The sequence below is a fragment of the Trachurus trachurus genome (genome assembly GCF_905171665.1).
Source record: "Trachurus trachurus genome assembly, chromosome: 13".
Lineage (NCBI taxonomy): Eukaryota > Metazoa > Chordata > Actinopteri > Carangiformes > Carangidae > Trachurus > Trachurus trachurus.
The window spans coordinates 31,587,585-31,614,965 of record NC_139892.1 but is presented as its reverse complement, the minus strand read 5'-3'; the positions used below and the strand labels follow the sequence as shown (position 1 = coordinate 31,614,965).

At 38.2% G+C, this 27,381-nt stretch overlaps 2 protein-coding genes across 2 annotated transcripts; one reads left to right on the top strand and one right to left on the bottom strand.

Annotated features, from left to right (window-relative positions):
• The first annotated feature begins 555 nt into the window (after positions 1–555).
• Positions 556–14,157, top strand: aadac (arylacetamide deacetylase). Its single transcript, XM_083984716.1, has 5 exons — positions 556–871; positions 2,579–2,807; positions 3,377–3,446; positions 8,646–8,817; positions 11,751–14,157. The coding sequence occupies exons 1-5, from the start codon at positions 731–733 to the stop codon at positions 12,375–12,377; spliced, it is 1,239 nt and encodes a 412-aa protein (XP_083840842.1). The 5' UTR covers positions 556–730; the 3' UTR covers positions 12,378–14,157.
• A 3,037-nt stretch (positions 14,158–17,194) lies between these two features.
• LOC310996355 (succinate receptor 1-like) lies at positions 17,195–25,241 on the bottom strand (the record flags this gene model as incomplete). The annotated part of the gene is made up of 2 exons (XM_083985731.1): positions 17,195–18,136; positions 25,227–25,241. 2 exons carry the CDS (start codon positions 25,239–25,241, stop codon positions 17,195–17,197), a joined length of 957 nt encoding a protein of 318 aa, XP_083841857.1.
• Positions 25,242–27,381: the final 2,140 nt, after the last annotated feature.

Here is a 27,381-nt window from a genome sequence, read left to right as displayed (position 1 = left end):
TCACAAATAATATTATTAGCTTAGGCTGCCTTGCAACCATAGCTGCACTACTTGTTTTTTTTTCATTTTGTTGCGGCCACAACCTTAGGAGTCACATCGAGACTGGCGGCTTCTCCCGTTGAAAAGCGAGAACTTACACCCGAGAATCTCAGGAGATCTATCGCGAGGGGCTCACAGCGGACACTTGAGCAGGATTGTGGAGTGACTTCTCTGTAAGAAATCAATACAGGCCTGATTTTTCTGACCTGAAATATGACTTCTCGTTAAAACTGTTCAGTTTCATGCACGAGCGACTGCTGCATTTCAAAGCTGTGCATCAGTCGCATCTTGGCCTAAAGTTTCGTCGCACGTCCCGTGTAAGCGCGTGTACGTTCAGCAGGCACCTGAGGAATTTGCGGTGCGGGCCAACGTGGGACCGTGTCTGCCTCGTGAGTAGACGGCGTGCGCGCTCCTGTCTCCATATCACTGACACTTCAATTAATTCCACGGCTCCACGAGACGGACATGCATTTCGGCACGCGCACGAGCAGCAAAGAAAAGCTCCGAACATGCACGCCGATAACCATCAAATGACACCAGACACGTGTTGTCATATTTAGCTGGTCTGGATCCAAAATTAATTCCGAAGCTCAAGCCTGGTCGCGCACCGGAGTGACTTGTTAACAAGCGCAGCTAACAGCCTGGTTGTGTTTGCACCCTGCAGTCAGTTGCTGGGGACGCACGTTGGAAAATGAGGTTGGGAAGCATCATTTTATTCGTCGCTCTTTGCTCTTTCACCGCTTATTATATTTATGAGCCCATTCCCGAGGAGATAGAAGAGAGATGGAAACTCATGCTGACCAACTCCTTCTTCAGAAGTCTCAGCCACCTGGTAAGGAAAAACTGTGTTGTTGCAACATCGCTTGGTCTTCTCATACTCACAGTTACTTTGGAATTAAATCCCTAAATGCTATCTAGTAGGCTACCGTGGGTTAATATGGGCTACATGTATTGCTTATCTCACTTTACGACACACGTATTTAGTTCGCAGATTCTCTTGCTTTAGTTTGTGCTCAGAGAGGATAAGGTTGCACGTTAAACATTTATTGTATTTTGCTGATGTAGATATACATGCTGGTTACACCAGATTATGTCAGATGATAATCCATGTGTTGTATAGTCCTACTCACCTGTTCTAATAATAGACCCTATTAAGGAAACTGGACACTGTTTATGGCCGGTAGACGCCTGCGGTTTACTGTAGCCCACTGTGGTGTGGTTAATGCAAACAAGTAATGGGTTTCAAACATACAGTAGTATGGTAGTGCATACATGGTTGTAACATTAGTTTGAGAATGAATAGTCGCTTTATTATGCCAGACCTTTGTCACTATTAAAAGCTTATACCTCATACATACTGTATATGAATCAATATATCATTTAGAGTCTGTTGAAAAAATGCAAGTGCAGATTAGTCCCTCTTAATAGGCTATAGGAAACTGTTATTTGTGCAATGCTCTTTAGTAATTAAATATGATTTAAGGAAAGCTGTGAAGAACATTATAAATGATAAATTCTGTTGGTTGTCATCATATAGTGACATAATAACATATAATATATACATTGTTGCCCATAAAGTTAGAATACCCTATATTGTTTTTACCTCTTATCATGAAATTATTGCAACAATGTAATTCATTCCTAAAAGATAAAATGTGTATCTTCTCAAAACGTTATTGATCAATCTCTTTCAAACATATCACTGGGAAAAATAAACCACAATTAACCTTTATAGTAAAAATAAAAAGTAAAATGTGTCTGAAAACAAAATTATTCCAACTTAATGGGCAACAGTGCATATTACTGTAGTTAACAGTAGCCATATTTATATGCTCACCAGGAATTCTTTGCATTACCTTTTGTATTCATGGTGTTTAAATCAGTCAGTCTTGAAGAATGTGTACATGGATAGCAAATTACAGATATATCCTTTGTGTACTTTTTTTTTTTTTTTACTGTCCATTCAATTCTCATTTGACTATATTTTTATGAGATTTTACTGAAACCTGTTCCATTAGACTTTTTCTATTTGTATTTCAGCCAGTGTTGTCTTTAGGGAGATAGAATGCCTCAGTATTTCCCTTTTTTCCAGAGCTCAGAGTGGATGTCTGTTTGATGTCTTTGTTGTGCTCACAGTAGAAATGCATCAGCTGATAAGCCTCATGTCAGCCAGTGACTGTCTACCTCATAAGACATAATGGACCATGAGTCATGCATTTATAACTTTTTTTAAATATCATTTATGAAAAATGTATGACCTCTCAAAACAAATAACTGTAAGTGGCTGTTGACATTTTACCATACAACATTCACACGACTAAAGTCTCTCTCTGTTATATGGCCATAGAGTTTGGTATCTTAGCTCTTTCTGTTTTGAATATTATGAGCTTTGGTCAAGGTAGGTGTTTACGTAGGATAAACAGGCTATCAATAGCTTCATTATATGTACAAAATAATGATAATGGCTCAGGTTTGATTATTTTTTTTATTATGACTGTCTGTACTTCACATCTCATACTGTCTCTTTGCTTCTTTTCAGGCAGACCTCAGTGAGTTACTGGGGCTGAAAGACTACATGGGGGTAATGTACTTCATTACTCTGGCTGAAAGGGTAGTGCCTGTATCTGATGAGCATGTCAAGGTGACAGAGGAGAGGTTTGATGGAGTGGAGGTGGTGCTTTACCAGCCAAAACAACGGGGCAGTGACACTGAACTCAGAAGAGCTGTCATATACCTACATGGTGGAGGATGGTGTCTGGGGAGTTCCCGTAAGTTGATGGGTTGGACTGTCATCTCTTTTATCACACATAATTATGACTATGACATTTAAGGTTGGAGATAAGATGGATGAATGGGAAATACATGTTCTTGTGACGTATTCATCACTCAGTAATCCAACTGTTACTCTGAGAAAGTATTTTAAAAATTCATAATTTGATTGATGTTACAAATTACTTTACAGCTTTATACAGACTCCCTATGACAGCTTTTGTGACAGGATCATAAATAATAAGCAAACTGTCAACTACAAGCCACAAAGCTTTCACAGTTGTTCGAGAAATAACATGCCGTCTGCTGGAGTGGTGGGGACCTCAGAGGGTGGTTACCCCTGCTAATCCAAAATGTGTGAAATGATGTACAGTGTGACACATGTCATGCTGTTATTGCAATCTGTTGAGTGCTTGTAACAATTACAGTAACATGGATTTTTCCAAGAAGTACCAGGTTCTACACAAGTTCCACTACTACCGTTACGTAAGGTGATGGATGATGTCAGGAATTGGTGGATGTCAAATCTCTGTACTGATTCTTGTCTGTCTTCTCTTTATTTATGCAGGAATGAGTCCATATGATCTCCTGGCCAGAAGGATTGTTACCGAGCTAAATGCAGTTGTTCTTTCTGTGGAGTAAGTATTTTTTTAATTTATAGCTACAGTATATACATACTGTAGATATAATAGTGCACAGCCTGTTGTGTAATTTTTTATTATTTATTAACACATTTTAAATAAGATATTAAAAGTGTTCCAAGGGCAGGATGGGCACATCTTATAAAGCTACCATAGTTTTAATTTTTATCATCAATAGTGAAAAATGCTCCTTCTCTTTGACTCTCACACACAGTTTTCTTTTGCCATATATGCCTGTCCTCCTGATTAATCACAGGCTAGATGGACGTGCCAACTGGTTTTTACTGCTAGACTCACTGTTGTTTTTTTGGCACTTCCAACTCCAACTCTGTCTCTCAGTTCTGTAACTTTCTTTTGCCTGTACTCTCTCTATCTTTAAATTCACGACCCGTAGTTTTTGATCTCTTGCATTTAACAGTGAGGTGACACACTAATACTCAGCCATTAAGTGATGTACTTTCTTTCATGTAAAGTGGTTGTGCTTGTTGATATACTGTACTGTCGTTGACAGTGGGAGCTGGGTGTATAAGGGCATTGCCTTATCTGATCTGAATTCCTGTCTGCAATTTGTTAAAGGTTGAATGAGCAATTCCACCATTTCACAATCCCAGAGTCAGCCATGTGTGACAGTTTATAGATTAAAACATTTGTAGAGATGAGACCAACAGGGCAACAGGTCAGTACAATTCCGAGTGAATTTATTTAATGTCTCATTTAAGAAATGCAGGTGTGATTAGCAACAGTTGCAACAGTTGAAGCCAGAAACTTTTGAGGTACTTATTTGAAATGAATATGAAATAACATCAGTGTGACTTCAGAGCTTAAGATCATTTAACTAAAAAGTTATGTCTCTTTATTTCACCACATTCCTTTCATTCCACACCTGTGCTAAAATATATTACACTATTGCAAACACTGGAATGGCAAGTAATGAAATTTCTTGAAAGCAAAGATATAATCATTCATCCAAACAGTGTTGCAGCATGCCATACTCTTCCTCGTCTGAACATTAAAACAAAACCGGCAATAGTGGTTCGCTTTGAACCGAAAGCATAAAATTGACCAATTGAGACAAGCAAAGTATCTGAAATGAACGGGTGTGTACATAAATGAACATCTAACGAAAAAGAATGCTGAAATCGCCAGACAGGCACGGTTTTTGAGAAAACTGAACAAAATTCATGCAACATGGACAAGAAACTGTAAAGTAATGATCTGGCTGAAGGGAACACCAGAGGAAGCAAAGGTGATTGTGATAAGAGAACTAAAAGAATTTGAACAATATAAATGAGAACATGCTGAGGTCACTATCCAGGGAGTATCATTGCCAGAGTTCTAACTGTGTTTGATACAGTAATGATACTTACACTGAAACATGGTCACTTGTGTTAGCTTAGTAGAGGATTTAGATGATAAGATATACAACATAGATAGGGACACAGACCACAACTATTCAGTCCTAGACAGCAACAAATGTGATTATTACACTGAGAACCAATTTATGGATAAGATAATGATAAAGGGAAACCTATCTATCATTCACTTTAACAGCAGAAGTTTAAATAGTAACTTACCCAAAATAAAAGACTACTTAAAACAGTTCAAAGAAAACTTTACTATAATTGCTGTGTCTGAAACATGGATAAAGAATGATGAGTTGGATGAACTTCAGATTGAAGGATATGACTTATATAATGTAAATAGAAGAAATAAAAGAGGTGGGTGGGTAGCTTTGTATGTCAACTCGTCCTTGAGGTGTAAAGTCTGGACACTCACTCATGCAACAAACTCCAACGTATCATAAAAAAAGCATCCTTAATCACAAACACTCCTCTCCCATCACTTGACTCACTTTACCATAAACACACAATAACAAGAGCATAAAAATAATCTCTGATCCAACACACCCAGCCAACCACCTGTTTCAAAGCAAATTCTGCCGACTTGTTGTGCAGTCCTTAATAAATGAATTGAATTGAATTGAAGTTGTTAGTAATATGACAGCAATGGTTGATAACATAATGGAAATTATAACTGTGGAAATAGTAAATGAGAAATCAAAAAATGTATTTGTGAGCTATGTCTATTGAGTCCCAGGAACCAGTGTAGAGTCATTTACTGATATTATAACTGCTGTTTGATCAAAACCATACTAAAGAAGTGTTTTTTTGTGGTGATTTCAACATTGATATGGATAATCCTGGTGGACTTAACTCTTTATATGATTTTTTCAAATGCAATGTATGGTCTGGGTCTATTTCCAATTATATCTAAACCAACAAGAATCACTTCTCAGAGTAAAACTGTAATTGACAATATATTTACAAACATAATCAATGGAAAAGTAGTGAGTGGGATCTTAATTACTGATGTGAGTGATCATTTACCTGTTTTTGCTATACATGGAAATTATTGCTATAATGTCAAGGAAACAACCACAAAAAAAGCATTAGAGGCACTAAAAGAAGACCTTAAAAACCAAAATTGGGATGGAATATATGTTAATGATGTCAATGAAGCATATGATTTATTTATGAAAACATTCTCTGTGCTGTATGACAAAAATTGTAAACTGATGAATTCTACCAAGAAGGATGCTATTGACAAACCATGGATGACTAAAGGGTTGAGAAATGCCTGCAAAAAGAAGAACTATTTATACAGTATAAATGTTACTTAAAATCAAGGACACAAGAAGCTGAGGATAGATATAAGAAGTATAAAAATAAACTAGTAGAAATAATAAAAAAGCATAAAAAGGAGTACTATGGTAAATTACTCGATGAAAATAGAGAAAACACAAGAGCAACATGGAGAGTATTAATAATGTAATAAAAAAACACAAAAATAAACAAATTATTCCAAATTATTTTGAGAAAGAAAATGTATGCATTCAAGATAATACTAAAATTGTGAACAGTTTTAATGACTTTTTTGTAAATGTGGGCCCTAATTTAGCTGCTAACATTCCAAAAACAAACGGTGACACTACAGATGGAACCAGTCTAATCATGGATAATGTAAATAGCATCTTTCTTGGAAAGGTTGAAAAGGAGGAAATACTGAATATTAAAGGTTGTGCAAGCAAGGGATCAACTGACTGTGATGATCTAGACATGATTCTAGTGAAGAACATAAATGAATCTGTCATTGTACCTTTCACTTATATGTAATCTGTCCTTTTCAACAGGAACTTTTCCTAATAGTATGAAAACAGCGAAAGTAATTCCTCTTTATAAAAATGGGGATAAACATGTTTTTTTCCAATCACAGACCAATTTCCTTTCTTCCTCAATTTTCCAAGGTACCAGAGAAATTATTTGTAGATCAGTTGGATGAATTTCTTGACAAATGTAACATTTTAAGCAATAGTCAGTATAGTTTTTGAACCAATCACTCTACAGCAATGGCAATCATAGAAGTAACAGAAGAAATATCCACTGCAATAGACAAGAAGGATTACTTTGTGAGCGTTTTTGTGGATTTAAAAAAAGCCTTTGATACCATTGATCATACTATACTTCTTAAAAAATTGAGCAAATACGGAATCAGAGGGGTTGCACACAAATGGGTATCAAGCTATCTAGACAACAGCAGACAGTTTGTACAGATAAATGATGTCAAATCTGAATTATTAAATATAACCAGGGGTCGGTCCTTGAACCAAAATTGTTTATACTGTATCAATGATATTGTTAATGTATCCAAGTCAGATATTAAATTGTATACAGTTTGCAGATGATACCACTTTTTTCTACTCTGGTAAAAATATAGAACATGTGTTGAGTGTAGTTAAACAAGAATTTGAAGGAATAAAAACTTGGCTTGATATTAATAAATTATCACTTGACTTTGATAAAACAAACTTTATGATATTTAGCAATAGAGAAAAAAGTATACATGCTCCAATTATTATAGATGGTGTAGAAATTAAAAGAGTCAGAGAAACAACATTTTTAGGTGTCATGGTTGATGAGAACTTGAGTTGGAAATCACATATCAACTATACAAAGAAGAAATTATCAAACATTATTGCTCTGCTATGTACACAAGACAAAAGAGTTGTTAGATGAGAAAAGATTGTACTGTTCTACATGTGACCTACTGTATTGAAATATGTGGAAATGCCTGCAAATCATTTACACATTCAGTTTTCATTTTTACAAAAAAGAGCCATAAGGATAATTAGTAGGAAGCATTATACATATATAACACACAAATCCAATATTCCTTCAGTTACATCTGATGAAATTTCAGGATCTGGTTGACTACAGTATACTCCAAATAATGTTTAAGGCTCACAAAAAAATGTTGCCAACTAACATCCAGAAAAAATTTGAAAAAAGAGAAAGTCAATATAATTTAAAAGGAACAGAGATATTTAAAGCAGAAGTAAGCGATCCGGTGGTTTTGGCTAATGCTGCGTTCCAGGCAGGCTTTTGAAACCGTAAATTACAGCTTCAAGTCACGACTTATGACTTTGTAGCGTTCCAGGCAACCCACTCGTGTTTTTCCGACCTGTTTTACCTGTGAAAGTCACTATAACGGCCACTCGTAACTTCTGACCTGTGAACTCGTACCAGATCGAACTGGTACGACTTCACAGGTCGGAAAAACATGAGTTACGAGTTTCCTTGAATGCACCATAACAGTCCTCGTCCCTACATAACCACATTCACGCGCATCCCTTGGCTGCACACACAGAGAGGACCGCCCCTTTATGCCGTTCTCTCTCCTCATTGGATAAAACTTGTAGGATACGAGAAAAGTTTTCTCCTCGGCTCAGAGCAGAGCAGAATGACTGACAGACCCGTGTTTCAGACCAAACACTCTATATAAGTGATTGCTGTCGGAAGATATAACTATTTAAGACTTATATTAACACAAAAATATCACTTACTTCTGCTTTAACAAACCGCCGCGCGCGAGGCGCAAGTTTGATTTCAAACGACTGGATCGCTTACTTCTGCTTTAAGATATATCTATATGTTTTTAATGGAACTGTAATTGAATGTCAGACACTTGGGTAAATAGTATGACAAATGTATATCAAGTTGACAACTTTTCCAGTGTGATTTCTACTTTCCAATGACAATGCGTAGATTTTCCTTGGCTCAAAATATTGTCTGTGACGTTGCCTTCAAACCTCATGTTTATTTATAATGTAGCTTTAATCTGTACCTTTCTGTTTTTCAGGTACCGTCTTGCCCCTGCTCACCACTTTCCTGTCCCATACGAGGATGTATACCGTGTGGTCAAACATTTCTTCCAGAAGGGGGTGCTGGCCCAGTACTCTGTGGACCCAGGACGCGTTGCTGTGTCTGGGGATAGTGCTGGGGGGAACCTGGCAGCTGCAGTCTCTCAACAGGTAGGCCTACTGAATCTGTTTTTTTCTCAGCTCGGTTTTTGTGGTACACATTGGGAAAAAAGAACCATAGGAAGGGATGACATAAGACACGTTTAGTGAGCCACTTAAAATATTGAACCATGCAGAGTAATAGTGACATTTAAGTTGAGTTCAAAATACTACTGTTTGTGTACAAAGATACAAAGAATGCACGCATTGCAATAATTTTGCATCCACGCACATTGGAGTTTGCATGCATGCACTGAGCCAACATGGCCAGATTCAGCACTGGGGAGCTGGCAGTATGAAGACAGCAGTCACCCAAGTCTTCCAATGCTTTTCTTCAGCAACTGTGACGTGAGTCTCAGAGCCAAGAATGGCTTTACAGGACTCTGCATGACTTTCCCTTTCATGGCATGTACAGTACTGTATCAGCATATTATTGGCCCTGCACCAGGTGCCCATTGCTGCTGGCATGACAATGTTAGCAATGGTGAGGATCAAGTCCTCTGTTTCCTGCACCTCAGTTAATCGAGAGGATAATCATGGAGATCTATGATTGCACATGAAGAAACAGGACACAAACAAGAGGGAGAGTTATCTCCTAGTTTCTAGGAAAACCAGTAATGCTAGAAACATCTTTTACCTACAGTATGTTGACTGACTGCGTTTACATGCACTTCAGTACCCCGGTTTTAATCGGGTTTTTTAAGTACCCCGTTTTTTGATCAAATTCGGGGTATGGTGTTTACATGAACTTAGAGAAACCCGGTTATTCAGTATCCCTGTATACATGATAAATACAGTATCCCGGTTTCTGATTACTGCGTCTTACGTGCGTATGTGTGTTTCATTCATGTTTATTATTTACAACAGGAAGCGCAACTACTAGGAAATATAGGTCCGAAAATTTACAAATTAAAAATGCTGCCATGTTATATAACTTAATAAAAGAAAGGTAAATTCAATGCAGACTGATCGGTTCATTGTAAAACATGCTTTTATTGATGTAAAAGTGGTGATTTCTGTACACACGTTAGGCTACAGAGCCTCCAGGCAGCGCTGCTCCTCCAATACACACATGAAGCTTCACTTTTCATTCAAACAAACTAAGGCAACTGCCACAATTATTAGATTTCATCAATGAGACTAGCATTTATCTCCTAAAAATAATATAACCAGCCGGCAGTAAACATCTAAAAACCTACGGGTAAGTTAATTAACGACCGTCTTCTCTCCCGAGGTGACGGAGTAGTCTGGCCGGCGAGCACGTCAGGAGACGGGGCTGCTGTCTCTGTGATGTCCCGGTCACAGCTCACACACAGGGAGCTTCACTCCTCCGAAAAACGTCGTAGCAAACTTGTACACAGCCGTCATCTGGATAAACCGGCCGCACATTGGGGATCTAAACAGTTACTTTCTCGCATGAAAAAAACTAACAAAAAAACGTAACGTTGTCGCCGCCATTTTGTACGTAACGTATCTATGGTAACAGTTACGTCAGCTGGCTGAGCAGCTTTCAGATATCGGGGTACTGTGTTTACATGCTCCAGTATCCTGATTTCTTTCGGAGTTCTCCGGGCAGCAAAATCGGGTTTCTCAAAATCGGGATATGAGCTTATCCCGATTTCTGGAATCGGGAAATGGTGTTTACATGCGCAAACACAAATTCGGGGTACTTAAAAAATCCGATTGAAATCGGGGTACTGAAGTGCATGTAAACGCAGTGAAAGCCTGTCAGACACATACAGTTCCATATACCTGTACATTAAAGACTGATGTCTACTTCCGTGTTTCATGTTCCCAGACACAGGAAATTCACCTTTGTTTTGCATTGCTTTTCAAGAGCTGGCTTTTAACACACCTCTAGAACTACTGTATTGCAACAAAGAGGGTTGGGAATTTTACTTGTTCAGTAAAATAATATAATCTGTGGATAATCATTCTGACTCATTTGCATGTGTGTGTTACATTTACGTATATTGTATACATTCTTGGTGTACGTGTTCAGTACGAGAGAAATGGTGTAGTAAACCAAATGAGAAGAGCATGTAAGAAGTAACTGTAAATATAAGTAAGTCAGGTAATGGGAATCATTTTTAGTACAGTACAGTACAAACAAACCACTTTATTGGTGAAATAAATGTGAAAGGAATTTAATTCAGTATATCATATAAAGGGATGGCACAGTCAAGACAAGATATGGAATGCCTCAACAATAATTTCTGTCTGTGCTCTGCTAGAGGATCATTTATGACAGTACTGTGGTGAAATGTATACCAAAGAAAGGTTCCTAACAGGATATTGGACTAGTCAGCTTACTTATACAAGTTTACAGTGTATGTAGGGAAGTCCAATAATATCGGCCAACTGATAATATCAGCCGGATATTAGCAGAAAAATGTAATGTCTGCAGTGGCCGATGGTTTAGTCCATCAGTCAGAGCGCTTTGTGTGTGTGTGTGTGTGTCTGTCTTTCTTTCCATCTGTGTGTCTGTCTGTTTGTCTGTCTGTCTGTCTTATTACACAAGTGATGTTTCTATCTCTTGCATTTTTAAGGCCCTGAATTATGCTCTTGTAAAAAAAGATACTAAGAAGTTTTTTGGCAAATGGGTAGGGCAAGTTTTGGTGGTTTGTTGGTCAGAAGTACAGGCATACCAATTTAGTTACCTCACTATATCCATGAGGTAAGCCACTTGTAGGTTAGGAGACAGTTGCTATGCATCACTAAAATTCATGGCTTTGATTTTACTGAACTGAATCAACAGCACTGTGAAGAAACGGATAAACATGGAGTTGATGTAATTCTTCCTGTAAACAACAGTGACTGGTACATTTGATCAGATGATATTTGTGTATTAAAAAACTTTCAGTTCATATTTTATCTCATTACGAAATATCCTACTTTTTGAGTTTTCTTTGAATACATACCAAACTCTCTGTCTCTCTTCACAGTTACAAAAAGAGTCTGGAAAGAAAATTCAGTTGAAGGCCCAAGCACTGATCTACCCAGTCCTGCAGGCTCTGGACCTTAACACTCCCTCATATCAGCAGAATCAGGACATGCCTATTCTGCCCCGCACCTTAATGGTGCGTTTCTGGAGTGAGTACTTCACCAGTGACAAGGCCCTTTTCAGAGCCATGATGGCTAACACCCACAACAACCCTGAGTCTTCCAGCTTGCTGAAATTTGTCAACTGGAGCGCCTTTCTGCCAGAAACATATCATAGAAAATACAACTACAGTGCTCCTGCTGTGGTGCAGGGAGTTGGGGTGGAGGCAGTTGGGATGGAAGGACCGACTCGATCTTTTGCCGACCCAAGGGCATCACCCCTGCTGGTTCCAGACACAGCCTTGCGCTCTCTTCCCAAGGCATACATTATAACATGTGAGTATGATGTTCTCCGAGATGATGGCATCATGTATGTCACACGGCTCCGTGCTGCTGGCGTTGAGGTGACACATGAACACTATGACACGGGATTTCATGGAGCGCTGATGTTCACTGTATGGCCAACTGACTTCCTGATTGCACGTCGCATGACAGACAACTATATCAAATGGCTAAAAGAAAACTTGTAAAAACTCTTTACTATCAACATTCATTCCAGTTTTTCAAAGTGCACCAATGTCTGTTTTTTTCCCACCTGATGTTCAACATTTTCTCCCTCTTTGTTGATACTATTGTTCTGTAAATATATTGAGGACTATATTAATTTCATTTATTTCCCACTCATGCATTTTATTACATTAATTACCAGTACAAGAAACAGGACTTAGTTTAGTATAGTTAAGATTTGTTCACATATGGTGGTTTGAGTACAATGCCATTTATATGATGTTATCACTCATGCACACTAGTGGTATTGTGTTTATTGTCCAACAAATATAATAATATTCGATCTGATGTGAAAAACCTGCAGTATTATTAAAGTTTTATTGTAGATGGTTAGTATTGTCTTTCAGCTGGTCAGCTGGCCCTGTGTGGTGCTGTCTATCCTTATTTCATACCCCAGGACCTAACACCTGATTTGATGTCCTCTGCATCATTGTCAATGCTATTTATTAGCAATGCATACCATTAACAATGTGAACATAACCCATTAGAAGTTTTAAGAATCCAGTATTAGTCTTGACAAAGTAGAATAGGATTTTCACAACAAAAGATTGTATTTGTTTTAGCCAAAATTAACATTTATCACAGAGGGCAGCTAAGAATGAAACCTGGGATTTTTTTTTTAAGTGTTTGCAAAACCATAACTCACATGATGACATTACATCAATACTGATAAGTACTAGTAGTATCTTTATATACAGAAACACTGTGTTTCACCAGGACAGAATCATCCCTTAGTTGTATAACCATTCATGCGAATGTATGCGATTGTATGGTAAATGATTTAAATGGCATCTTCACTAGCACAGCATCCTCTTGCATCCAGTCATGTTTCCACCTACATTCATAAGAATAACAAAGAAAAAGATTTGCTTCTTTGTACTGGTCGTACCTTGACTCCACATTCCATACAGAGTATCAGTATTTAAAAGTAAAAAGCCATGCTATAACAATGTGCATACCTCTAAATATTCTTTACACCATGCATACACACATATTTGTGAGCTCAACTGAATGTTATTTAGTAATTTGGCAAAGAGAAGAATAATGGCCAAGAAGGAACATGGGTAACACTTTAATTTGTCTTGATCTTTACAACATCAGTCTCTGAAACCCAAGAGCTATAATAAAATTTATACTGTAGGTGTGTGTGTATATTCTATTCCCTTCTTTTTTAAAGCATGATTGTGTTGTAATTTGAGGATACAGTGTTGTGTCTCATAATCAAAAAAGTGCAGTCATTTGCACAAGGATAAAGCTCCTTGAATCATAAATTTGACCCACTACATGCTGCAATAAATAAGAAAATGCAGACTTTGCCTCTGTAAGAGGAAGTTGCTAGTGCAAGACCTATTGCCAATTTAATGAGGAAATTGGTATCGTGGAACAGTGTGTAAACAGGAGACTATATAAAGACTGGCAAAAAGACTGTGTGCATACTGTATCTCTGATCTGTGCATGTATGACTGTGGTTTGTTGCAGTCAATTTTTATTTATGCAGTCTTTTTTTAATCCTTCTGTCTGTGGCTGACATTACCTTGTGACTTCTCTGCACATGGGACAGCTATCTTAAAGACATCATTGAGGTTATCAAAAAATAATCCTTGACTGCCTCTGGCTAACACTGTTCTTAAGCTTTACTGCTGAAAAAGAGTTATTGTATTACAAAACAGCTGAAAGTCACAGTGTTTGTTTGAATGTCTTTTTTTTTTAAAAACATGTTTCTCTTTTTTATATACTGTACACTATCACATAAGTATGTAACTTTTTGAACAAGTGACAGCTTTATAGAGAAACCTGGCTCTTTTACTTAAGCACTGCTACATTCTTAGTTGTAAATATGACCTTCTATTTTTGTTTTAGGTTCCCTCTTTGAGAGCATATGATGTGCACCATTTTTAATTTAAATGTTATCTGGCAATAAATTCACTTGACCTGTCACTACTGATTAATTGTACTGTGTGCAATCATGTTTTGAGTAATGAAGAGAAGGACAAAATAGTATACTAAAATAGAGAGAAAAACAAGTAGTAAAAGTGGATGATTTGGTGAGAAAGATATTCTGTGTAGACCGACTGATACGTTAAACCCACTTGGCGCCACTTAGGTGAAGCATTCCCTGTTTGGATCTGTTGAGGCTTCATATAGCTGAGGGAGAGAGTACAGTTGATCTTGTTTTTCTCTGAATAGCAAAGAGGATGATGCATGAGTGTGAACAATCCATTTGTACAAAGGGATGATTCACATAGGTCAAAGTGGTTCATCAGGACACTTAAAAAGAAACACCCTACGCCTTTTGGGTGTCAAGATTATTTCTGTGCTACACTGTCATATTCGACTGTACTGTATGCTGGCCTTGTGTGCAGGTGTGGATGCAGGTACTTTATGCACTTATGTATCCCTAAGTATGTGGAATAGTGGGACTGTTCCCTCAGTGCTATGGAGGGCTAATAACAGTAACGTGAAATGGATTATAGCAGGTGATTCCTTAAAACCTTTGTACAGTGGTTTTGTACAGATTATGCCTTTATACAGTATAGAATTTGCACAAGTACTTGCTCTGTTCACATGGAATGTGACTACACATGAGTAAGCAACCATGCATACTTCCCATGCAAATATGGGCTTTGTGCACATACCCTTTGTACCACACTTAATGTAAATACTACACTCTTCATATGGATTAAAAAGTGTTTTCAAAGGTTGAATTCTAAAAAAACAGAAGCAAAGCCTGTTGAGATACTTTCTTCATTCATTTTTACTTTCAAACTAAATTTGATAACTCGCATTGCATGCATGCATTCTTACACCTTTTATTTTATATATAGCCTATATGTAAAAAAAAAAAAAAAGTTTTAACACCTCCTTAAATTCTGTACAAAGACCATGTGCCCTATTAAGCCATTGTTACATCACTGGCCTTAACGGTCTGTAATGCAATATTGAGTTATCTTTCAAAAGCATTATTGCATTAGAATATTACATTATACGTAATATCGAGCTTCAAGTTTTGTATTTATCCTCACACGTACCTTTCTGCTGTCTTTTCCTCTTTGGCTCTGGCATCGTACCATTCCTCAAGCTGTTATAATGAAACTTGAAACTCTCACATGGCCCAATATTTCATCCTTGCTTCTTTTCTTTCCTCATTCCAGGATAGATGCCAATGTAAATGAGATGATGGATCAAGCATGGTGTGAATAGTAATGACTGAGAGAAAGCACCTGATCCTGTCTGTTGTCTTAACGCTCTAAGAAGTAAAGTGTGTGTAAAGTGAGGATTCAGGACTTAAGTAAACAAATACATACTGTATATATTACAGTGATTAAAAAACATCAGGGGGTTTTGGTTGACCAAACAACACTAAAGATGAGATTTATCGTGAAAGATAGATATTGTATCAAAACATGGGCCTGACTCTCAAAACATTTCCAAACTGCAATATTTTCACAGCAGCTGGAGTTTGTATTTTTGTGTCTAGGAATTCAAAAAAACAGCTCTAGACTGACATTATAATGCATACTTTGCAACTACACACATTCACACAGATAAAACCAAGTCTATTGTACATACTTTCTGATGCAGTGACAGTGATGTACTACTTACACATCTGACAAATCCAAAACTGTCAATTCTCTGTACTCAATCCTCTGTCACCCATGTAAAAATGCTCTTAAATCTCTGACTCTTCTCACAAAATTGTACAATAAACCATTTTTGGAAAAACAAGGGGCTTCTTGAAAATAAAATCCCTGCTTATGTCAGTCTAAAAGGTCACAGTCTAAGGTGCTGCATAACTCAGCAAGCTTAGATCAGATAACTCCAGGAAAAACAAAAATAATAGAGATCAAATAAGGTATCTGTTTTCCTTGGATGATTTTCAAGATGGTAAATGTGTAAATAGTAACAAATATGCTTTTTTGACTTGTAGATGTTTGACATGTTTCAAAACATAGATAAAGTTCTTAAACGGTTCTGAGAAATATACAAGTTCATCAAAACCGTGTTAGTCAGTCCAGATGGGGATCCTTTGTATTTGAGAAATACCAGTACTGATAATGATCAAAAGGAAAAGTTCAGTCAACCAACCCTAATGTGAATGCAATGTAGTTGATATGGCATCCAGGCCCCTAACTTTCCATTGGTATTATGAGAAGAACCCAATTATAGTAATAGTAGTAATACAGTAGTTATAGTAAAAGTAATAATCATTACATTTTATTTAATTGACTAAAAAAAACAAAAAACAATGACAAAACAGGACACCTTCAGTTTCTTCCGATGACAATGTTAGTAACTGTGCATTTTCAGCAAATCCAAATAAAAACAGCAATACAATATGTGCAGGTACGTTTAGATACTTAAAACAAAGCAGGCTATGGCTTCTAGTTTACACTGTCAATAGGAAATGTAACTCTGCCTTAGTTCCTCTTCATGGTTGTCGTGTCATGTTTGTTTTTTAACACGCAAAATACATAATGGTGTGTTTTCACTACAATGAAATATCCACATCATTAATTGGCATGACCTATACAGCATGTTCTGCTAAGACCAACAATGTCATATGGTGTTAATAATACCAGATCATTTGACAATATCCAAAAGGACAACCATTCTATCATTCTATCAGTGAATATATAGAACAATTAAACACAAGTTAAACAAGGAAAGCTTATCAACAAAACGTTTAACAAAGTACAATATGCAAAGACAGTTCTGATTTACAGGTGTTGATATACTATGTTGATGGGTGTCTCTTGTGTAGGGATAATGTTGAATTTTTTCAGGTTGGTTGTCTTTGTTGCTCTGTCCGTCTGACCAGCTTTCTGAGCTTAGCTACCAATAGCTCTCTGAACTTGTCACCCATTAAGAAGTAGAAGACAGGGTTGATGACACTGTGCAGGAAAGCCAATGGTCGGGTCAGGATGTACATGCCCTGTATGTACATCTTTGGACACTCTTCAAGTCCTTCCCAGGCATGTCGAGATGCTATTGAGACATTTCGCATCACATGATAGGGAGTGTAGAGAACCAGAAATATAGCTGCAGCTGATGCCACAACTCTGAGAGGCCGCTTGAATGATGTCCCGCGCTGCAGGGCCCTTTCTTGGACACGGAGGAGATGTGCAATTTGGTAGGAAAAACCACAAAGTGCAATCAGAGGAATAATGTAACCAGTTAAGGTTAGCCCCAGGCTGTAACCTAATAGATTAACATCACCTTTTAGGCTGGAGAAATCCTTGCAAAGACTTCCATTCTCCATGTCCTGAACCATCAGTGCTATCATTGGAGCAACTTCCACGTTGACAGCTAGCCAGCTCAGCCCTGTCACAATCAGGGCTGTCTGTTGCTTCAACATGTAGTGGTCCCGTGTTGGATGTTTCACAAGCAGGAAGCGATCCATGGAAAGCCAAACCATAAAGAGGATGGAAGAGTAAAGATTGACATGCAGGATGTAGCGGTTGATAATGCAAGCAAGGGGACTGGTTTTTGAATCGGCGTTTGCATAAAGGTAGGTGAGGCGTGGCAGTGTACAGAGGAAAATAAGGTCAGATACTGCCAGGTTGAAGAGGTAAATATTCCAGCTCTGCCAGGTTGGCAAACAAAATATGTAACCAATTACAACCAAAAGGTTGCCAGGGAAACCAATGCAGAACTCAATGGCATAAAATGGTGACAAATAGTACCTCTCCAGCATGTCAACTACCACTGTACAATTGAGGGCCTACATACAGAAAAGAGGAGGGGAGGAGAGGAGAGGAGGCCGCAGAGGAGGAGAAGTTAGAGGAAAAGAGAAGAAAGAAAAAGAGGGAAGAAGGGGAGAATAAATGGTTGAGTAATGATAAAAACAAAGTCTTATGATTTGGAGCCATCAGTAACACACGTGCCACAAAAAATGACTGTATGTTGAGAGCTAACCACAATCATCACAACATTGATATTGTGTGTGTTATACTTACCATTGTGTAGACGGTCTAGTAGTTGCTGGTATCCTGAATGGAGAGTGAGACTGCGAACAGGTGCAGCCTCTTTCCGTACACGGCAAACAGTAAACACTAATGCTGAGGGTACTGGTGCCTCTACAAGGACATGGCTGGAAAAACCAACAACAATAGATTACAGCACTTTTACAAGCACTTTGAGTGACATTGCATTTGCATATATGGTATGGGAACTAAACTGTATTACTGTAATATTCTTTGTAACTGCATATTTATGTTTTGTTTTGACCATAAAGTCCAGGAGTACAGATCAGCCCTCACACAAAATTACACACTGGATATGACTAGATACCATCTGTAATCATGGAAATTTCAGTGAGACAAGGGCCACAAATTAACTAAAATTATGTCTAAAAAGTGTTGATTTGGGCTCCGACTTAAACCAAGTCATGGACTTTCATCAATGTACTTCACTACCATCTTTCATGTGAACATTTTGATGCAAATACAGAATAGTAATTAGCTGACCATGCCTCACCTAAATTTACAGTTAAAAGCCATATACATTAAGGATGCGAATTTGAATGATAAATAAGAATAAGTGATTTATCAATCACTCCCTGAACTTTATTGTACTTACAGTTTTTGAAGAGCTGAAGAATGTGGCTAAAGCACACATGGAGTATTGTATCACTGACTATAGCGAGGCTAAACAACTAATTTGATAGCTTTATTTTTTCTCAAGGCTAGTTGTTCACCCCATGCAGTGTGTCTCTTTTTCCAATTCAATTTCTCTGCTACATCTGAATTTTTAGTCTGATCACTTCTTAGAATTTTGTGTGTCTAGAATCTTACCTTCTTGTTCCTATTTCCTATTAATTTCTGATGGTTCTGATGTGGTTTTGTTTCAGTCACACTTTTATTTCCTGTATTGGCATGACAGTTTCTGTAATTAATTTTGTAATTTACTGTTGCAGTAAATGAAACAGTGTAGATAGCACAATCCATCATGTCCTTCTCTTTTTCAATTTTGTCCTACTTTTAGATCATGTTTCATTGGCCCTACTGTGTTTGTTGTGCATCTGGTGTTGTGTTTATGTTGTCTGATGTTTCTGTGCTCTTTGTTGGCTGTATGATTTTTTTTGACCTGGTGGTAAATAGTTTCCCCATGCAGGATCAATTTTCATTTTCATTTCATTTATTGTTTATTTGAACAGGACAGTGCATACTAATGTACAATTTGTGTTTCCATCCGTAGTCCTCACATTAAAAGACGGACAGACATACCATACAAAAAGACAACAATAGGAAGCTTCCTGCATAAGTATGGAGAAACATAATATTAGCAGCAGTTACAACAATAAGAAAACAGATAGCAACCTGCATAAATATAGGAGAGGACAGAGTACTAGCAGCATTTATATTAGTAAAATATATGAAATAAGAAAACAGATAACAATGCCGTGCAGCGCTGCACGGCATTGTTATCTGCATAAATGTTAGAAGAAAAAAAAAAAACAGAATATAATAAAGCTTACCTTACCTTACCTTACCTTACCTTACCTTACCTTACCTTACCTTACCTTACCTAACCTAACCTAACCTAACCTAACCTAACCTAACAGTGCTTTCTAATGAACTAGCTGGTGTGACATTTTTGTGGTGCACAAAAAACCTACACTCTGTGGTCTTTAATCCAAAATATATAGTTAAATATGAAAAAGTATCTAAAAAACAATGTGCAATGCAGTAATTAAAGGTAGAGTCTGTCGGATTTTCCTAAAAAATAAAATATATAGACTTATGCAAAATAAATCCTGCTATATCATAATCTAAATGCTTCTACCTGTACACATGTCAGGTGGTGACTGTGTCCCTGTATTTTGATGTTGACTATACAGTACCAAAACATCAAAATACAAGCAGCGGCGGGGGTGGGGGGTGTTTGTGGGCGCAGAGTGTGTTTTCCGCGCAGGTGAAGTTGGGCGTGTGGATAGCAGTTGGCCCAAATAGAATGTTGTGTTTAAAAACTGCAACAAACTTTAAAGTTGTGTTTGGGCAATGGCAGCCATTAAAAAAATTATGTCTGAAATTGTCAGAAAGCTTTGAAATTCAGCATTGTGTAATTTACATTTAAAGATCATTATATGTTTCTTGTAACATAGTAATAGTAATAATCCTTACCTTTGGCAAACACCTGCTGAGATCCACCAGAAAGATTCCAAAGTAACTTACAGTTCTCATCAAGTTCAGTTGAAGTGTGTAAAGTACAGTGCTGTCAACATTATCAGTTGCTTTACCTAAGTCAACAAACTTAGGTCAACAAACTGAGTAGTACAGTAGCACACACATTCTTAACAATGAGTAAGTAATGTGAATGTGTTTCAAAGTAAAATGTTCAGCAAAACTGGAGAAACATTTGGAATTGGGCTAAAATTATTGATCCGATGTTTTTTCCTCACCTGGTGATGCTAATTATGCACCTTTTTAAACTGTAAGTCATCTAAAGATATGGTTGAGTTGTTTAAAGTTAAATTGAGCTGTGTTTTTAGACCTATGGGTGAAGGTCATGAGCTCCAGGTTTGATAAGATCCTGAGAAGTATTAAGAGGAGGGAACGTAACACAAATTGACTAAATGCACCACTTTGGGACTGGGACTGTAAGGGTGGGGTTGAACAACTTGTATGGTTATACAGACCCATGTGCTCATAGGCTCATATGAATTTGTTCATAACAAACATCTGGCTTTCTTAACCAATGCAATTACTCAACACTTGACAGTGTGGGACTAGGTGTAGACCATCCTCATCCAAATCTGATCATCCTCTTGAACATTTTTGAGCAATTTGGCATCTTCAATTTTGTGTAAACTATTTAGATAATTTAAAATAGCTAAAGTGGTGGAGTTTAAAGTGAATTAAACTCCACCTGTTTGTAAATTGAAAGCTCTGATTATGTGGAAATGATGTCAAGTAGGACTAATTCATTCACCTTGCTTTGGAACATAGATAATAAACCAAAACCACAGTGCTGATTTTTAAATTATCAATCTGTTGCGTCAAGCACCTTTCCTGTGGTTGCACAACAGGCCCTGATCTTGACGATGTTGATTCTGAGAGGGAGCCCACAGTATATTTTGGCAACAAAGCTTACAATGTTGGCCAGCCTTTAGAAAGCACATGACCTACCGCTGAGGAACATGTGAGGCAAGGTTATTTTTTTCTTACCTTGGCCTGCAGTGAAAGTAAGCAAGGTATAACAGAATGGGTATGTCCTCAAAAAACCCTGCCTGGATTGACAGTGGTTTGTTTGGTTTCGGGACAATGGGATCAAGCGTAATCTTTCAGCATTCTTGCACTTTAGTAATGTTGGGCTTTGGCCAAAAGTGTGGGAGTGACCTCTGTCTGTGTAGCATGGAAAGTGGCTATTTTAGGTTGAAGTAATGTACAGTTAATACACATTTTAAAGGATGTGTGATCATCTGTGAATGAAAACAATTGCTCCAGAATTTTCATTCAATTTTCACTATGAAAAGTGTTGCTCATTCTACAGTGACCAACACTTGGTGCTCTCCTGATTTTGTCTTCAATAATTTCATACAGCAGGATTTATGTTATGCAGGTACTGTGCCGGTCATCTGTGAAATGCTGTAAAAAGGATTATTAAAGACAAAGATGCAAAATGTTGCTTTTTTCTGTGAGTATCTAAGTGTTTAATGTAGTCCTAAAGTATAATTTACTTAACTCTCAAATTACCTTGTTTACATTGTGATATACACTATGCAATTTGTATTTCCTATTTTATATATAACGAGAGTGCCCTCTGGTGGCAGGCCACAGCAAGCAAAGTATCAGAGTCTTCACTGCACCAAGTTTTGTTAAAAGGTTGTTGTTTCATACATGAACGTTTCCTTTGACCGATTGTTATCTTTGTGAGAGGAGTCATTTTTCAGTTTTATTGCACATCTTTAAAACCTTTTTTAAGAGTCCAAATTGACTGGTTTCTGAACGATATGTTATGTAGTTATACAGAGAAACTAGTTTTTTGATGATTGTAGGTCAAATATGTTACATGAGCAGAAACACATGCACATTTAGCAAATTGAAAATGATCAAGACTGACTAAGAGTAAATCAGCACTCAGCTCAGTATATACTGGAGTTAGATGAAAAAAAGGTTTTATAATACCATGTATTCCTGGTCAGCAAAGCCTGTTTTTCTCCTCACATTTTTCCCATGACCTCTCTGGGATATATAATGAGTCTGCTTAGTTTAGTTTAGTTTAATAAGTTTATTTGTATCAGGGACAATGTACAAAATAACATTAGTCTTGAAATGAGAAGAGATGCCTTGTACCGGATTTAGCTTAGCTACTTTCCATCTGTAGTCCCTGGGCAGGTGAATAAGAACAGGGTAAGAATTATCAATTTACATAGCGTTCTAAACATCCATACACATGTGCATAATACACCCTCTCAAACAAACACTCAAGACATATTTCATATCAGAAAGAAACATACAGTACAGTTATTGAAATACTTCACACTTTGCCAAGGTTAAAAATAATTTAGGCTCATGATTAATGCTGACATGACTGGTTTGTTTGACTTCCCGGGAAAAAACATTGAAGTCTGTACAAAGTTTCATATTAGTTGGAAGATTGTTCCATGATTTGACAGATTCTATCTGCTAGGCATGGTCCACTGAACGCTGATCTTATCACCATCTACTGCTGTGGTCAGGCTCTCTCTGGAGCATTCACCTTGTGGGGTGCAACAAAAGCCAGGCTGCACTGCTGGAGAAAGTGCAAAAAAGGGCTCTCAGGATTATCTCCAGAGTCCAGGCTCCATCACCAGAAGAACTTGCTTCTCTTCAGAGTACGAGAGAACAGGCAGCCATCCAGCTGGTCAAAGAAATGAGCCATGTGCAACATTCACTCCATGATCTGCTTCAACAGACTAGAGTGGACAACACACACAGATGGCTACAGGATGCCGACCACTTTTCACAGTTCTTCTGCAGAACAAACAGGCTGATAGCTGGGACCTTGCCCACAGGCGTCAGGCTCTACAATTAACATTTTGTAGACACAAAGGATGGCGTCTCACCAGTGTGGGTGTGGCTTATCAGTAAAAACACAAACACAAAGATTTGTTTTCTCATTTTCACTTTTTAACTAGTGTGCGTGTGTGTGTTAATTTGTGTTTCTTAAGCCATCTTCATATCTTTATATGTAAATTACGCTTTTATTCAGTTGTTTTGAGCATGAATAAACTCAAACTCAAAAAATCGGACCAGTTCAGGTAAAGATATTTTTTTCTTGGTTTAATTTTTATACCTTTTAGTGCTGTGACAGTGGAAGTGACATTACCAAGTCATGTGCAAGACAAAACACAAACTGTGGACACGTTTGACAAAACAAAAGTACTTGTTAAAGATCGAATGACTCGAAATCTAACCTTCCCTGAGAATGGAGTTACCATAACACACAACAACCTCTTGTCTACCTGTGTGTTTATGTATCTGTGTGAGAAGAAACATGCACAGGCCCAAACAGACATTGTGTTATACTGTACCAATGTCATCCAGCAGAGGACAGTATTAGCCCAACTCTCTGACAGAAGGTTAAAACTCCAGTGGCGCCCTGTCGTGCGTTTGTGGAAAATTACATCGGTGGAACCATGTAGTAATAACTAAAGATTTGAATAATAAAAAAAATAGATCTAATAAAATAAATTGGAATAATGTATGAAAATTATGAATCAATCAAATGGATTAAAGAGGGACAATACATGTGAGCAAGTCTTGATTGTTAAATAAAGCTGCAAGAGAGGAGACAGAAAAAGGAAAGTGAGACAGAGAAGAAAAAGATAACAGAGTGGATCTGTGCCAATCAGTATGTCACAGTGCCCTCATACAGTAGCTTCTGTGTGTGTGTGTGTGTGTGCGTGCGTGTGTGTGTGTGTGTGTGTGTGTGTGTGTGTGTGTGTGTGTGTGTGTGTGTGTGTGTGTGTGAAATGAGGAAATGAAAAGGTGATGGACTGAATCTGTTACTTTTGCTCGTGCTCATTCTTCCCTCTCCTGAGATGAGCAATTTGTCCCAAATACACACACACATACACACACACACACACGCACACACAACCACAGCAAAGTGAACAACACTTGTTGACATAATAATTCTAACTTTAACTTTACCTTTATCCTCAAACAGCTCTTTGAAATTGTGTAGACTGGTCAGAATGTCCTCACAATGTAGCAATGTCCTCATTACAGTGGTTTTGAGCTAAACTCTCCACACAAAAATAGACAGAGAGAGAGAGAGAGAGAGAGAGAGAGAGAGAGAGAGAGAGAGAGAGAGAGAGAAAGAGAGAAAGAGAGACAAATTAAACACTAAAGATCAATTCTGCTTATAAAATAAGTATACATTATTTAGCCCGACAACAGTGCATGTATGTATTTTAAGACGAAGCGAGAGGTGAATGTGTGTGTATTTAATGCAGGCCCATTGTGAGTGTGTGTCCCCATTAGCCCCTGTAGCTTACGCTGTCCCAGTTCTGGAAGGTGACACACTTAGAGCTTTATCACCACAACTCTGCACTAATTATCAACATGCTTCACATTTGACAGTGAGTTAATTGGATCAAAACCTGATGTAGAACGTGGACTTGTGAGGGTCGGGGTATCGCATGAGATCGGGGCAGAGAAAGCCAGAGATGTGATGGGAGGCAGAGCTTCTTTAAACACATGTTTGTTGAGCTGCATCCAAAAGTTGTCTTCTCGCTCTGTGCTCTCTGCGTGACCCCTCTCCTCTGCTCCTCTGAGTCCTTACCTCCGTCTTTGTAGAATCTTCCCCCTCTCATACTTTCCTACCTTCCCCATCATCATTTCGACCCTGTCTCTCAATCTCTTCCAGTCCTGTCTCCCTTTATTTTCTTCTTAACTTGAAATTCCAACATCTTCTCATAGTCTGGAGTCAGAGGGGGCTTCAATAATTCATTCAGTGTTTGTCTGAGCAGCAGCATGCTCAGGCAAGGGTGAGACTGAGGGCTTCACCTCCTTTCATCCAATTCCTTTTTGTGGTCACAAGCAGGATTGATTATGCAAACTGGTTTAAAATGTCCTCAAAAGCTCCCAAACAGTCCTTGTTTTCATGTTCTTATTGTGTGTGGTCATTCTGACTCAGTGAAATATGATCATTAGCTGTGAAAATACACAGCTGGACTATTGCGTTTGGGCCAATTTACAGTTTCACTTCAGTGAAAGAACCAGTTAGGCTGATGCAGTTTTAACTGTGTCAGAGATACTGTCAAATTAATTCCCCCCTTCCTCTTCCTCCTGACTGCGGCAGAAAGAAAATAAAACTCCACACTAACAAAGAAAGTAATTGCCAGACTTTGGCATGAAGCAGCTTTTTTCTTTTTTGGGGGGAGGATATCTTTTCACTGAAAATGCAGGAGACCTTATAAACCACAAACTTTCATTCAGGTGTATTATAAATCACAGCATCTCAGATTATCTGCAACACAATTATTATGAAAAAGAACAACTACGCTTTGCCTCCTCCACATTACAGTATCACTATTATTATTCTGACCTTCCTGTGTTTGTCTACAGTCGGTCATGTGCACAGCATGTTAGATCTGCAGGTCTTTGCACTTGGACATGTTGGAAAGTTTTCAGGAGGAAAACCATCTACTTTGGGGTTGTGATGAAGACTGACAAGGTGATAAAACCGAGCCATGTCAGGGCATTCATTTTGACAGTTCATCAATTAAATAGCCAGCACGCCTCCCCCCTCCCCTACAGTGTCTCATACCCCTACGTTGTACTATGTGTAACAGGACGTCTGGGACCCTCTCAGCTTAGACCTTGTTCCTGCTGCAGTTCTCTCTGTATTATTTTCCCCTGCTCTGGATCTATTTCATTTCCAGTCACGGCAGCTCCAGAGGCTTGTTTTACACACGCTGGTGGTGTATGCTGTGTCAGGCTTTCTCAGCGTTATTGATATGATTGCCTCTGCTGTCCACTGGGATGTATAAATTCAAAACCACCGTCAGGTCAGCTAACTGTCAGCTAATCGCTACGCTAGTCACAGGACACGTTTGCGGGACTAAGGCTTTCTGGCCTCAGCAGGGGCTAATACCAAACCTTGCCATGTTTTCACTTCACAAATCTGTGTTTGCCAGCTCTCAGGGTCAGTCAAGCACAGCTAATGTCACGCCGTGGTTATATCCAGATAGTTTACATTTGTATGTGTAGCTCATACGAAATCTCTCCTTTATAATTCTGCCTTTGTGTATTTAGCCCAAAGCAAATTTTAAGATAATGCTCGGTTAGTGGATGCATACATTTTCCAAAATGAAAGTCAAAAATGCAGCAGCTGTCTGCTTTTGATTTTCCTAAATAGTAGCTTGGGTAAGCCTGTGTGGATTTTTCACAGGCTATGACAGCGCATTAAACTGGCAGCTGCTGTGACACAGGGTACGCTCCGAACAGCAACATCTGTGTGCGATTTGCCTGTTGCGTCCTTGTCAGACTGAGTTCACGTGAATCGCTATCATTCATTTCAGCAGGTGGCATTGGTTTTCTGTAGAGAAATTGTTTTCCAAATGTGCACACACACACACACACACACACGCGTACAGAACACACACCTCAGGGCCTTTTCAAAGTCTTCTCTTGTTTCATTACCGGCATCACCAGGTTTTACAGATGTGAACATTACCGCACCGCACAGAAAATAATGGCCCTCCTGTTCTGTGTCTTGACTTGATGACATCATACTGCTGCTGTTGGGGAACTTGGGAGCTGTGAAACAGGTTATATTATGTAAAACACATTGTAATGGTTTAGCAGAGTTAGTGAGCGTCTTGTAAGCTTCTGTGGTGATTGTAAAAATACTCATACATTAGTCTTATCAGCAGGGGGGGGGGTACCATTTATTTCACAGATTTCTAGGTACTCTAACAGCATGTCAGCGCTCTTGTCATTCAATTTCTGTGAGGTCTGAGTCGGCAGCTTTGTC

Excerpts from the sequence above, each read along its gene's own strand:
- aadac (XM_083984716.1), top strand. The coding sequence starts at position 731 with ATGAGGTTGGGAAGCATCATTTTATTCGTCGCTCTTTGCTCTTTCACC. Across the intron at positions 872-2,578 it reads TCAGAAGTCTCAGCCACCTG|GCAGACCTCAGTGAGTTACT; the intron begins GTAAGGAAAAAC and ends GCTTCTTTTCAG. Across the intron at positions 2,808-3,376 it reads ATGGTGTCTGGGGAGTTCCC|GAATGAGTCCATATGATCTC; the intron begins GTAAGTTGATGG and ends TTATTTATGCAG.